At 46.6% G+C, this 14,704-nt stretch overlaps 1 protein-coding gene across 1 annotated transcript in view; it reads right to left on the minus strand.

The window, feature by feature from the left end:
- Positions 1-895: 895 nt before the first annotated feature.
- Lats2 (large tumor suppressor kinase 2) overlaps positions 896-14,704 on the minus strand; it is a 53,097-nt gene continuing 39,288 nt past the window's right edge. The window contains exons 3-8 of the mRNA XM_028787223.1: positions 13,261-13,393; positions 9,893-11,187; positions 8,103-8,685; positions 7,434-7,616; positions 5,606-5,712; positions 896-3,035 (exon numbers count right to left, since the gene is read on the minus strand). Coding sequence (XP_028643056.1) covers positions 2,553-3,035; positions 5,606-5,712; positions 7,434-7,616; positions 8,103-8,685; positions 9,893-11,187; positions 13,261-13,393 — 2,784 coding nt within the window. The 3' untranslated portion in view covers positions 896-2,552. The remainder of the gene's footprint in view (positions 3,036-5,605; positions 5,713-7,433; positions 7,617-8,102; positions 8,686-9,892; positions 11,188-13,260; positions 13,394-14,704) is intronic.

Genomic DNA, 14,704 nt, shown 5'->3' on the forward strand with positions numbered 1-14,704 from the left:
TAGCTTCGAACTCTCGAACTCAGAAATCTGCCTGCCTCTGCCTCCCAAGTGCTGGGATTAAAGGCATGCGCCACCACCGCCCGGCTTCTTTCATTTTCTTCTTTCTTTCTTCCTTTCTTCCTTCCTTCCTTCCTTCCTTCCTTTTTTTCTTTCTTTTTTTTTTTTTTGGTTTGGTTTTTCAAGACAGGGTTTCTCTGTATAGCCCTGGCCATATGACTAGATCTATGAAAAGAAAGCCTACCCCAGTGTAAACCAATCACTGTTTCCAACAAAAGGCTGCAAGCTTTTGTCAGTAATCGTTTCCCTAGTGAGACAAGTAAAGCTGATTTAAAGGAGGGAAGACCTGAGATTTCCATGTGTGGGCCTGAGGTGAGGCTGATCACCCACCAAAACAAGTACTCTACAATGGACAGAGAGCAGAGCTAGGAAAGGCCAGGGCAAGGCGTGTATCCCCAGGGACTTCATGCTACACCTGACCTACTTCCTACCACCTCCAATACCGTGAATGAATCCAGCAAGGTTTAAGCCCTGGGTTAAGGTTACTACTTACAGCACCAATAGCTTGAAGGGACACCACATATTCAAACCCTAGGGTGTCCCTCTTCCATGGTTGTCATAAAGACACAGGTGGACTTGCAGCTATCCCTTGATAGCTTGGACCCTTGAGTTTATCACCTGTCACCTGTATTTGAATCAAAATCCATTCAAAACCCTAAGCAGATATATTTTATCCCCAGTTTATAGATGATGTTATACTATTGATCTCAGGTTGATTTAGACTCTGTCCTCTCATGTTAGAAACCTGGCTGTAGGTAAATCATCAGGGAAGTGTGGGAAGCCCCACATGCTGATTATGTAAGAGCTTACAAATTCCAACAACACACCACAAAGAGACTGGAGTTTAAAGTTTTAATAATAAATTGTGCCAGTAGAAGCTTTCAAAGGCAATGATATATCAATAAATAATAGTTAAATTGAGTTCCTGAGAAAGAACCTACCACATGAAACTATGTCAGAGCGCTGTAAATAACATGGCATTACTACAAAATAGCAAGAATACTGTAAGTCACAATACAAGCACAGCAGACTTCAGAATATGCCATTCATACAAATGTAAACCAGGACACGGGAATGTTTCTTAGACATAGGTAAATTTGTAAGTGTTTCTGCCTAGATACATACTAAGTAACGGATACACTGTGTTAAGAACCTCAATGAAAATATGTGGAATAGTAAAATGAAAATGTGATGCGTTCCATCCTTTAAAAAGCAAAAAGAAATTGAATGTACTCAAATATAAATCACCGTAAGTAGGAAGCGTACTAATTTGAAATAAGAAATATTTTGTGTGTTTATCTATAGTTATATACACACCTATATGTCTAAGAAAAAAGTATGGCTTGGTTTTGTACTCCAATGTCACTTCAAAGAATCTTTTTTCTTTTCACAAAGTTAGAAAAACGTATTAAGCCACATTGAAATGTGACAGATACCTCACACATGAAAGAGGCCTGGAGGACTGAGTTTCATGGAGCCTCCTGGTTGGCTGAGAAAGCAGGAAGCACAACCCTGGCATCCCCTTTTGCTGCAGGAACCCTGTTTGTGAAGCAGTGAAGTAGCAGGCCAGGTCTAGCTTCCACACCACGCCTGACAGCATACTGGACTAGAGAAATGGACAAAACGCTATCATTACGCCCAATGTTTTGGCATAGCTGATTTAATCCCTTTTGATGTGTTTTATATATGACAAATGTTTACATTTGCCTCTCAAAGAACCCAGTCATATCCAAGACACACACATAAAAAAAAAATCACTCTTCAGTTATACATATGCATTTCTTTAACAATAAGCGCTACAATCATCACCCACACAATACATTATCAGCACACTGTCTAGAATACCTCATTTAAACACGTATTCACAGGACCTGCTGTGAATGGCAAGATACGGTAATTTTATACTAGAAACCTCTGCTCATGCAGTGCTCTCCACACCAGACACCGGAGCCACGCCCACCATCTCTCCGCTCACTCTTCCTAGGAACTATAATATGCAAAGGAAAAAAAACACAAAAGCAGCTTTTAAATATTACGTCACAATTTGAAATGTGGGAAAATACAAAACAAAGCCACTGTGTAGATAAACAGTCCTTGTGACTTGGGCAGAGCTCCGTCTCATTCTCTCTTATTGCACAACTTCTTACCACACGGTCTTCAGCTCTTCCTTTTCTAAATGTGGACAAGTGCTATCAGATACAACACAAATGGAAATAACAGCAGCATGGTTTGTCAAAGTCAGTCCTTATAATTTAGTAAGAAAAAAAATGGGTATCCATAAAATAAGTGCTCTTTCCATACTGTACTAAATTTTTAAAAATATTGTTTTAATGCAGTGAAGGTCCTCAAAGGGCTAACTTGAAGTCATGGTGACCCTTCCTGTTGCCCATTAACCAGAACTAAAAATGAAGGATTCCTAAGCTTGAGTTTATGTCTTTTGAAAAAATTCTCATTTGGAGTTTCCTCGAGTTGTGATTAACCTGGCCCACGGCCGCTTACACGTACACCGGCTGGCAGCCCTCAGCCGCACCTCCTAACTCTGCATCCCCTGGGTCTGCGCTCTCAGCAGGCTCTGAGGGCTTCGGGCACCGGAAGGGATAGCCATTGTCATCGAAGAACCTGCGGAAGGTGAACTCGTAGAAGGCGTGCTCTGGATGCTTGCCGTTGGGGGATGCCAGCGTGTCCCATGCCTTGGCACTTTCTCCGCTGGCCTCGTGCCAGGGGCTTTCTTCATCCACTGGGTCAAAATTGGAGGTGTCCATGGGGTGGCTGATGGTGGGGACGTAGGGCGCTGGCTGCTTTCGGATGTCACGGGAAAAGTCGATGGTGCTGAAGAACGGGTGTGCCTTGAGGTCATCTGCCCCATCCCTGCCCAGGCGGCAGTCGGCCGCGCAGCACAGCTTGGTGATGAGGTCTCGGGCCTCGGCGCTGAGCTTCACCTGCGTGGGGATGTGCAGAGTGCTCTCCCAGTTGATCACCTGTGGGAAGCAGAGCTGCTGTTAGAACTCCCTCAACCTAGGTCCTGAGCCTGCACAGCTTCGACCTCAGATGCAAGGAAGTGTGAACCTCTCTTCTCTTCAGCTATGGCAATGGGATTTTGTTGGGCTACCACAGTGCTCAATTTGGTACTTACTAAGGCTAGCCAGTTGCCTTGGGATTTTTCTTTTCTTTGCAGTAACTGACCTCAGTTGGTCTTGAACGCATCTGGGTGGTCATTAAAAATATCTGTCATGAAGCCATGTGTACTGTGAAGAAAAACCTAAGGTTGTCTGCATTGTTCAGGCTTAGGCCCAGTATGGAACTAGACAATATAACTGACTGCTGACCGAGGGTTTCATCTATAGTAAATGTTTTAAAGGGATAAAACTACAAAACGTGACCTAGGTCTTCCTGGATACCAAGACACCAGCAAGAAAGAAAGAGTACATTGGATTTCATGAACATCGTAAACTGTTGTGCCATGTGTGGTGGTACACATCCAGTGCCCTTAGCACCTCAGAAGCAGGGCAGGCCAGCCACAAAGCTTAAGGCCAGTCTGGTCAATCAGGGGTACACAACTGGGACTTCACTAACTTAAGTTACTAAGAGTGAAGATGCTACCCATAAAATACACTGTGTCTGCCAAGCATACGCCTATAAAGGACTTAACATTAAGAATGCATAAAGAACTCCAACAAATGATCTGAATTTTCCAAAAAGGGTAAGCATTTCTATAAAAACACACAAATGGTAAATGAATACAGGAACACATGCTCAGTATCTTTGATGATCACGGACTAAAGCTGCAGTGACACGTCCCAACCCTACCCTTGAGGATAACAGCTATTCCAAGAAAGGTGATGGGGCTGGATGTGGTAATGCATGTCTGCAAACTCAGCACTCAGGAAGCCAAGGCAGATGCACACTAGTAAGTGGTGGCAAAGATGGAGGATAAATGGAGCGAGCCCTCATACACCAGTGGAGTGAATGGTTCAAATGTGCAATCTCAGAATTAAGGAGACCGAGACAGTAAGAAGTCTCCTCAATTCTGAGATCACACATTTAGTGAGACTGTCTCAGGAAAAACAAAAACAAAATAGGAAGACTGAGTACATACATTATATAAAATAGTGTGGTTGTTCTTAACAGTTTGGCAGTTCTAGGAGGGAAACAGAATTGTAATGACTGTGAGGAGGGCTTGAAACAGAGGGCTTAGGCCCTGTGTGCACAGCAGCCCTACTCACAGTAGCCAAAGGGCAGAAGACATCCAGTCACCCACCAACCAAAGAACGAATAATCAAAACACGGGGCACATATTGAAAAGGCTGCAATTCAGTCTTAAGAGGAAAGAAGTCCACACACATAAGCAGGATGAACGCTGAGGACAGCATGCTAAGTGAAAGACGGCAGGTAGGATAGAAAAGAGTACAACTCCATATCAGAGGCATTTGGCCTACTTCTGAGACAGGGTCTAAGTGGCCAGGGAGAGGGATGGAGCAGTTGTTTAATGGGTACAAAGTTTCTATGTGAGATGAAACATCCAGAACAGCCCTGTGTGAACACACTTAAGGCCAACAGACCACACACTTCAAAATAGTTGAATGTAAATTTCATGTCATATCTATTTTCCCACAATAAAAAAATAATCTGGCTTACTATCATACAGGCAAATTAGTGAATGGTTCAGCAATTTAACTAGTAAGCAGAAAATGCAAAAACCAACTGTATTGTTCAGTTGATCTGAGTTTTTACTCAGTTTCTTTTTTGCCCCCCCAAGACAGGGTTTCTCTGTGTAGCCCTGGCCATCCTAGAACTTGCTCTGTAGACCAGGGTGGCCTTGAACTCAGAGATCCATCAGCCTCTACCTCCTACGTGCTGTGATTAAAGGCATGCATCACTACCACCTGGCTGATTCAAAGTTTCTTATGCTCTACCATAGACTGATCTGGATTAAAAAACAAAACCAAAAAACATCCCTAGAATTCTGCTTCTGTAAATCCACTAACCAAAGAGTTGGGCTTTTCAGCTTAACTCTCAATAAGGATTCATAGCAAACGCTGTGAATCTAATGAGCTACCGAGAGACTAACTGATAGATCCAACTGTTTTCTGTGAGTACTGGGAATACACACAGCTAGCCTGACCACCTAGCTGGTCAGTACAGCCACAATGGCACGGCATCTGAATACGCACCAGGCTTCTCAGGCCACAGGGCTGACTGTTCTCTGCAGGGCAGGCTAGGCAGGGAGCTGACTGCAGCCACCACTGCATCTCAGTGCCTGTTACTCCTGCTTGGAAATAACAAGAGGACAGAGAGATAGCAATGGTTTATGTAAAATTACAGGTATATAAATACATTAAAACTCACGTCCAGCTTTGTTGTTTTATTATCAATAATTCAAAAGTTTAGTAAAAAAAATAAGAGACTCTTTCTTTGGAAAACCCCACTATAAATAACTGCCATTTCTAGTCTACATGGAGTAAGAGGTCCAAACCTGTCTGAGGGTCTGGAAAGGCGCACTGCATCATACGGACACACACATAACACAACGACATGTTGTGAAGCTTACCTTCAGCTGGGTTTCTGTGGGGGTAGGTGCCAAGAAAGGTGGCTGCCCAACCAGCATCTCAAAAAGAATCACACCGACACTCCACCAGTCACAGAGCTGAGTGTACCCTGAAAGACAGCACCCCTCAATCACTCATACAGGCTCCCTCAAGTCCTGGGTGTCTAGACTGAGGAGGAGGGAGTGAGAAGGCTCAGAGGTAGCTCTAGCTCTGTGCTACTAAGACCATGTCCTCAGGCAGGGGGCTCAGACTAGCCACTCCAATGGGCTCACACAAAGGTGCTACTAGATATCACAGGCAACAGACACTTGGATTTTCTGATTTTTAATCACTGCTCTTCATAAACACAGGATGTTTTTATAGTAAGAAATGAGACTTAGCAATTAGCGTTTCATATGACTCTGAGTGGGAGTGTGTGCTATGACATATGTTGGGGGTCAAAGGACAATTTGTGGGAGTTGTTCCTTCCTTCCACCATATGGATCTCAGGGACTGAACTCAGGTTGGGCAATGCTCTATTCACTGGTTATGTGGCAGGTGCAGAAAGCAGATGGCTTCTTAGGGAAGTTTATAAATCAGTTTGAAATGATGTTGAAGAACATGGAGACTAGGTAGACTCTGTCTCAAAAACAAAAATAAACAAAAGTAGGTAGCCACTATGGCAGTGGACACCTGTGTGCTCCCAGAGCTCCCACCTGTGGTGATCAGGCCTGTGGGAGGCTGTGGAACAGGTGCATTTGTCTATGATGCTTTCCCACTGTTCCAGCCACGTGTTAATAAACTCTGGAACAGAAGCAGCTAGTTAAAGCTTTGGACTCTGTCTTCATCAGCCCTCCTAGGACTGATGACTGCAGAATAATTCCAGCCCATGGTTCTTACAGAACTCCTGGGCACCAGAATTAGCATTTATAAGCTCTGAGGAGACACCTTTGTATATGTGAGCTGAGAGGATCAATAGCCTACATCAGACCACCATGCTGACAGAAAACCTCATCCTGAACCTGGCTGAACTAGGTCTAAAGACATCAGTGTAATATGAACAAAAAGACTCTCTATGTCTGGATTAACTACAAGGTCAAGCTGATGACTACTGTTACTACAGACCACAAAGTTCTGAAGTGAATAGTGTGTCCAGACCATCTATCCAGGAAACCAATTTCGTCATCAAGTATTAATCTGATCCCTATTAAGGTTTTGGGCCTGACAGGGAGAATTAATTTGTGTGCCAGACATGGAGTAACCCAGCCTGGAGGAGAGAAGCAAGCAGAGCTTGGAAATGATAGGCCAGGGAAGGCCATAGCCCTACAGCCCCAGAGAGTTTCATCAGCTCACACTGTATTTGTTTGACGTTAACTAACTTGTTTTTATGAGTATGGGTGTTTTACCTGTTTGTGTGTGTGCCATGTGTGTTTAGTGCCTGTCGAGGCCAGATGAGTGCATTGTATCACCCCTGGAACTGGAGTTAGACAGTTAGGAACAACAATATAGGTGCTCCCTGATGGAGATTAAGCCTGTGTATTATGCAAGGGCAACCAGTGAACCATCTTTCTAGCCCCTAGCTGACCCTGAAAAGGCCAGTTAGTTTGAGAGTCATTCCCTTGGATCTGAAGTGAAAAGCCCATAACCCAAGGTCCCCAGGTAGAGGGTGAGGAAATACTGGCTTAATCATAGTGAAAAAAAGGCCCTTCCAGATCAGAAGTACCATGATGGAGCCTGGTTGCTAGGGAAGCCACTAAGCTCGCAGGCTGAGGTAGATGCAAACATGTAATAAGAATACATACTGAATTACAAAACTGGGCAGTGAACTAAGGAGGGCAGTGGGCTGCATACCTTTGCGGAGAAGCACCTCAGGAGCGATGTAATTTGGTGTCCCAACCAGAGAATGTGCCAGGCACCTCTGGTGCTGCTTCTGTGCTCTCTGCTCCAGGGTCTTTAACCTGTCTCCACAACGACAGTTGGAAACATCATCCCAGAGGTCACCAGGCTCCATGCTGTCCTGTCTAACGTGGTTCCCTTTATTGGGGAGAAGGTGAAGTGATAGAAAAGAACATGAATTTGATATTCAACACTGCAGCAAATCCATAGCTTAAAAGAGAAACATGATTCTGGTCAATTCCTCTCCACTGACAGACCCAGAGCCTTCTACATGCCAGTCAGGTAGCTTTTACTGGGCAACTACTCCAGGAACCTTGAGATTTCTTTTTCAAGGTTTCTTTTAATAGGGTAGTATGGTGTTTTTTTTTTTGTTTTGTTTTGTTTAAAATCAAAGCTAAGGAAGTCCACTAACAAAGAAAACGCCCTCATGCATGTCCTACCACTCCTTTATGAAGAGAAGTATGCTACACCAAGTTACAGTAACAAGCAACAGATCACTGTGAAATGAGAAGGTGCCATGAGGACTACACAGCTGCCTGGAGCGGCTGTCCCGTGTGTGTGTGTGTGTGTGTGTGTGTGTGTGTGTGTGTGTAGGAGGAGCACACAGTAGGCCTGAAGCAGTACCTTTCTGGTAGTACTTGGAATTGTGAGTCCACCTGAATCCAGTGCAGAGGCCAAAATCAGTTAGCTTAATGTGACCATCCAGGTCAATCAAGATGTTGTCAGGCTTGATGTCCCTGTGGATGAAGCCCATCTTATGAACACTCTCAATGGCTAGAGTCAACTCTGCAATGTAGAAGCGGGCCAGGTGTTCAGGGAAGACCTCCATTCGGATCAGCAGGCTCATCATATCCCCGCCAGGTATGTAGTCCATCACAAAGTACAGACTGTCCTTGTCCTGGAAGGAATAGTAGAGTTTGACCACCCACTCATTGTCTGCTTCAGCCAGGATGTCCCTCTCAGCCTTGACATGGGCCACTTGATTCCGGTTCAGGACATCTTTTTTCCTCAGAGTCTTCATGGCATATAGAGCATGAGTATCCACCTTACAGGCAAGGCACACTTCTCCAAAGGCACCAATGCCCAGAGTTTTGATTTTCACAAACATGGACTTGTCCATCTTGGCCCTCTTCAGTCTGTTGTAGTTAGATTCCTTCTGGTAGAGGATCTTCCTCATCTGCTCCTGCTCAGCCTCACAGAGTCCAGCCTGCACACAAGGAGAGTCAAAGACATGTTATATGGACCCCACAACAGCCAAGTGTATGTGGTAGGGATGCCTGCCTTCGAGAACTCTTCAGAAGGAATAGACTAGGTCTACCAGACTACACAAGAGGCACCAGCCAGCCTTGATCTCTATATATGGATGTGGACATCTGCATCTATACGTAACATTCACCCACATGCATGCAAGTATGGAATAAAAAAAAGCCCCATGGAAAACATTCCTAGAATCCATAATCTAGTTAGTATTTTAGTATTTCAAAGAAAATGGGAAATCAGAAAACAAGCAATGATTCTTGTCCAACGGGAAATGAGAACACGAACTTGAGTCTTAGAATCTGAAATGACTAATTTATGTGATGTAAATTTACTGTGATGATATTTCAAATGTCATAAAAATTACCTTCTCTAGTACTTTACAGTGTCAATTACAGAAGGTTTAAAACATTTACTGGCGTTGGAGAGATGGCTCTGTGGTTAGGAGCACTGGCTGCTCTTCCAGAGGATCGAGTTCCATCCTCAGAACCCACATGGCAGCTCAAATGCCTGTGACTCCAGTTCTAGGGGATCCAATGCCCTCTTCTGGCCGTCACAGGCACAAACACAGTGTATAGACAACATGCAGGCAAAATACTCATACACATGAAAAGAAAGTAAATATAAAACAAAACAACACACACACAGAATACAAGGATAAAAAAAAACAGTAACAAGAGTAAAACAAACAAAACAAAACAACCCAAAATAAAAACTGCATCCTGAGCTGGGTACTGGGAACATGCCTAACCCTGGCACTTGAAGCTGGGACAGGACTGGGAGACCCAATTCAATGGGGGCTATGGATAAGGATACTCTCTCAAAGAAGCAAACCAAAATACTATTTACTAGTTTGGATTAATGAACCAATAATTTTGTATTTTTTCTTTAAAATATCTAAGCACTTTCTTCATCCTTTCGAAATGTTAACAGAAGGTAATCCTTTATGTGCTTTCTTCAAGAGTAAGGACGCAGCACACTAATTAGTGTGCTGATCTACTTGTTAGCCAGGGTCCTCGGATCCTTCTGAGGCTGGGGGAAGGAGAAGGGTGGTCATCCGCTGCGGCTTCTCCAAATGTCTGGCTTATACCCAGGACTCTGAGATGCTGCAGAGGAGAGAGGAGCTGGGACACAGTAAGAAGCAAGTAAGAAATTACTTTGGCCATTTCCTGCTCCAGCTGTAGCCTCCGGCTGACCTTCTGCTGGTAGGTTTTGATTACATTCTCCACGTGTTGTTCCATGAAGAATTTGAAGGCATATGGGGAGTAACTCTTGATGCGAGACTCTCTCTTCTCTTCATCCCTGCTATTCTTGCGGACAGGCACTGGGGAGGTCTGGATCTGCTTTTTGTCCCTGCCAGCTTTGTCTCCCTTTGCACCTTTGTGGCTCTTGTCACTCCTGTCTTGCTCGGTGCCCCCTCGAAGACTCTGCTCCACACCGGTGCACAGGCTGTCCAGGTCCACGCTGTACTGCTCAGACTTACTGGGCAGCAGCAAGTGCTTTGGGTAAGGAGGCGGTGGGCACCTGCGCTCGGAGCCACCATAGTCCATATCCAGCGGGTGTGGGCCTGCACTGCTCTCCTTCATCTCCAGGCTCTCGGTGGCAGGTGCTGTGGGTGCAGGCACCCAGGCGGGGTGCGAGGGCCCCACAGCTGTCTGGGGCTCGGGCCGCAGCACACGCACGCTCTTCACAGGGTGAAGGATGTGTGCAGCCGTCACAGCGGTGACCGTGTTGGGGGCAGGCAGTGAGGGTTCCGGTTGTGGGCTGCTGAAGGAGTTGGTCCTGCTGGGGCCAGCCCGGAAAGCCACATGCTGCCGGGAAGCCTCTAGACCCTGCTTCTGTATCGAGTCACGGCGTGCCAGCGGGGCTGCCGACCAGGGCACCGAGGAGCCCAGTTCGTACAAGTCAGCATTAAGGCTGTTCCTGGACGGTGTCAGCACAGCCTGTGCAGAGCTGTCACCAGTGAACGTGGGGCCCCGGGTGCCTAACACATGCAGTGGGTGGGCCCCAGGTGCTGCAGTGGCCGGCTTATGGTGCGAGGTGGTGTACACCCCAGCATGGGCAGGGAAGGTGAGGCTGGCAGGAGGGCCACCCTGGGCCTTGGCCAGGCTGGAATAGGCATCTGGTGGCGTCTTGCTCTGGAAGGAGGGGCTGCGCTGCACCCCATACCCAGGCTGCTCCGGTACTAGATGAGCACGGCCATAGTGTGTGCCTGGGAAATGCGCACCCGCCTCCACTGCTGTGCTGTAGCCTTTGGGAGGATGTTGGTGAGTCGGGGCACCGTGGGTGCTGACCCCCGGGAAGAGGAAGTCTAAATATTGCCGTGGCATCTCCTCCAGGGCAGCGGGAGCCTCATAGTTTGTACCACCCAGCTGGTGGTAGGATGGGAAAGCTTCCCCTGTGCCCTCAAAACTGGGCCGCCGAGTCACTGGGGTGGGCACCAGGCCCTTTCCTAGAGAAGAAAGAATGAGAAGTCAGCTTCAGAGCACATGGTGGGCTGCTACTTGGAGGTCGATCCTCAGACTAGCCTTATCTTTGGGGCTGGGCAAATGTATAAGGTCTTCTACTCAAGATCCCTGACGGGGTGTGTCCTGCCCCAGCAGAAACTGGTCACACTAAAGTGGCGTGCAAAGTAGGGGGAAATGGACTGTGGGGCTGAAGGTCAAAGAGCATATGGGAGGGTTATGGGCCAGAGAGGGTTAGGTGCCTTAAGCAACACAGCACCTAAGGTCAGTCTCCAGCCATGTTAGGGAAGTACCTGGATAGCCAGCACTGGTTTCTCCGTGACATTCAGTTATTTGGGAGGAGCCCAGTTTACTTACTGTCATGTTTGGAAAGTCTACTTTTCCTAACAAAGGGCAGGATTGTAACCACTGTCCAAATATTTGTTTTCCTATCATCTATTTTCCAAATTAAAGCTCTGTTGGGTTTCTGTCTTTATTAAGGACAAACAAGGTGATATATACCCAACATTAAGAACAAAACCACAGAGAGGAGACGAGGAACGGCTCAGGAAGCTAAGTGTGCAGAGAACCTGAGCTTGGTTCCCTAGCGTCTGCGTCAGGCAGCTTCCAGCTGCCTGCGACTCCAGCTGTAGGGGGATTCTGCCCCTGAAAAATATTGCAATCAAGTGTACCGTTCCCATTAAAAATAAAATTAAAATATTTTTTAAATTCCTTAAAGGAAAATCGCAAAAAGTTCCTCTCTTGACCAACATCCAGACACACAGACGGCTGCTGCTTCCTGCTTCCTGACTTCTCCATTTTGAAACTCTCTCCTCGCCGGGCGGTGGTGGTGCATGCCTTTAATCCCAGCACTTGGGAGGCAGAGGCAGGCGAATTTCTGAGTTCCAGGCCAGCCTGGTCTACAGAGTGAGTTCCAGGACAGCCCGGGCTACACAGAGAAACTCTGTCTCGAAAAACAGAAAAAAAAAAAAAAAAAAAGAAAAAAAAAAGAAAAAAAAGAAACTCTCTCCTCATGTAAAGTAGATGCCTGGAAAGGACAAAGGCTCCTTTCATTTCCTACAGACTCCTCTGCTCTACTTGATCTGGCACAGGCCCCTGAAGTCCAAAGGCGGTCTTATCCACCCATAGGGAAAAGCTCCATCCCAGCCCTAACACACCTGACAGAAATAACTAGCAGTCTTGGCACTGAACAGGAGTCACAGTTGATGGAGGGCTGAACAGATGTCGCTAGCAGAATACACCAAAAGCAAGCAGGAAGGCAGTGGTACAGAGCTGGGCCTGTGTCCTGCAGCACCATTCTCCAGGACAGACTCCAGAACTAGCCAGGAGCTGGTGAGGAAAATGTCTTTTCTCAAGAAACCAGAACTGTGCATCTCCTACCACAACACAAACACTTGGAAAGCCCTTGTGATATCCTCATTCACTGTGGGAAGGTTTTATTACAGGTCTTCCACAGAGCAAGGATTACATAAATCCATTATGATGCCCTAGGAACCACAGACCATCTACTCCATCTCTGGAGAGGAACATCAAAACCGTCAGGGAGGGATCCCCTATCCCTTCCAAAGCTGACACACAGCTGCACGACTTGAGAGCTGCCTACTATTGAATGTGAGAGAAAAAATGTGTTTTTGGAACTGATTAGCCTCTCTTTTCAAAGACCCCCCCCCAAGTCCAATAAAAGGTTTTTAAAATTTGAACTCTTTTTTTTTTTTCTCTCGAGACAGGGTTTCTCTGTGTAGCCCTGGCTGTCCTGGAACTCACTCTGTAGACCTGCCTGGCCTCGAACTCAGAGATCCACCTGTCTCTGCCTCCCAAGGTGTGTGTCACCACTGCCCAGCAAAATTTGAGCTCTTAACTATTTTTTTTTCCTTGAAAGATAAAAAAATTCAGCAGACACACGAACTCTCCAGACAGTAACACAGGCTGCTGTAAAGGAAGGTCAGGGGCTCTTATGAGCACCTAGGTTAAATTCCAGAGTTGACTAGGTCTGGTTCTCTGTGCAGGACTCCTGCTCTCAGACCACAAACCATTTCCTACGACGACACGGCTAGCCTTACCTGGGGAGGTCTGCTTGATGACTCGCACAATCTGCTCATTCCTGGGGTCCAGGTAGCCCATCTTACTGATGTACTCCAGGGCAGCTTCAATGCTCCTACTGCCTGTCTGCTTGAGCGCTCTGCCAGCCATCTCCTAGGAAGGAAGCAAGGGATGTCACCAAACAACATTGTCGTCGTCTTCGTCGTCATCATCATCTTCACTACCAGAAAGCCACCTGTGCCTCCCCTTTGTGGCTGCTCGGGCTGTCAGGTGGTACAGATGACCACTGTGATCATCTGCACATATCACAACTGGACCTTGATACAAGAGCTTGTGTCAAGACTGTGCAGGGTCTCTGATGAAAGAGACTCAGGCTCTTTAAACACCTTTAGTGATGGGGCTGGGGAGATGGCACAGCGGTTAGACACACTGGCTGTTCTTCCAGAGGTCCTGAGTTCTATTCCTAGCAACCACATGGTAGCTCACAACTATCTATAGTGGGATCTAATGGCCTCTTCAGGCATGCAGGTGTACATGCAGACAGAGCACTCGAAGGAAGGAAGGAAGGAAGGAAGGAAGGAAGGAAGGAAGGAAGGAAGGAAGGAAGGAAGGAAGGAAGGAAGGGAGGAAAAGAAGGAAGGGAGGGAGGGAGGGAGGGAGGGAGAGAAGGAGGGAGGGAGGGAGGGAAGAACTTTAGTGACTGAATTGGTGGATCCAGAATGAACCTAACACAGACAGGTTACCTTAAAGGAGATCCCAGCTCATCTCTATGCTAACTCTGGGTTCAGTGGAAATGCACGGATGGGGCAGGGAGCCACTGCTAACGGAACTGAGACCTTCACTGAATGCCTCCTGTTGACAATGTCCTCAATGTCCTCTGCTAGATACAGCAGTTAAGGAGTTGCCTAAGACAGTCTTCATGAAGCCCCTAAGGTCTGTCCACATCCACACAACTGTGTCCCTTAGAAGTGTTTGCAGAATGAACACAACAGGAGAGGGCAATGACAGAACCATGCGTTGAAGAGATGGCTCCCTTCTACCTAAGGTAAAGCATGGCACGGCAGAGATCCTCTCAAGAACAGATGTACTTGGAAAAGGTAGACAGTCCAAGTGGAGAAAGTCACTCAGGCTGATGGGCTACACGGGAAGGAGCTGTGGGTGGGGCACACCAGGAGGGTGGTGGCAACACCCAAGGGCATGTGATGGAACAGGGAACCCCCGTCTAGGGTTGGGCTCTCACTGGCTTTGCCTATTTGTAATACCAAGTGAACTGTCAAACACAGACACACACAGTCTGAAGATGACACTGGGGTAATAGTGGGATACAGAGCTTCAGGAACTCTGGTAGAGATCAAGGAAGCAGAAGGTGGCAGCTAAAGCATCTGATCCTCTAGGACTGGCACTGAGAGGGGGCAGGATTTTGTGAGAATGGTAGGCAGTAGGAGACACAGAGGGCTGGTCCAG

Source organism: Grammomys surdaster, unplaced genomic scaffold, assembly GCF_004785775.1.
Source record: "Grammomys surdaster isolate TR1022 unplaced genomic scaffold, NIH_TR_1.0 125617, whole genome shotgun sequence".
Lineage (NCBI taxonomy): Eukaryota > Metazoa > Chordata > Mammalia > Rodentia > Muridae > Grammomys > Grammomys surdaster.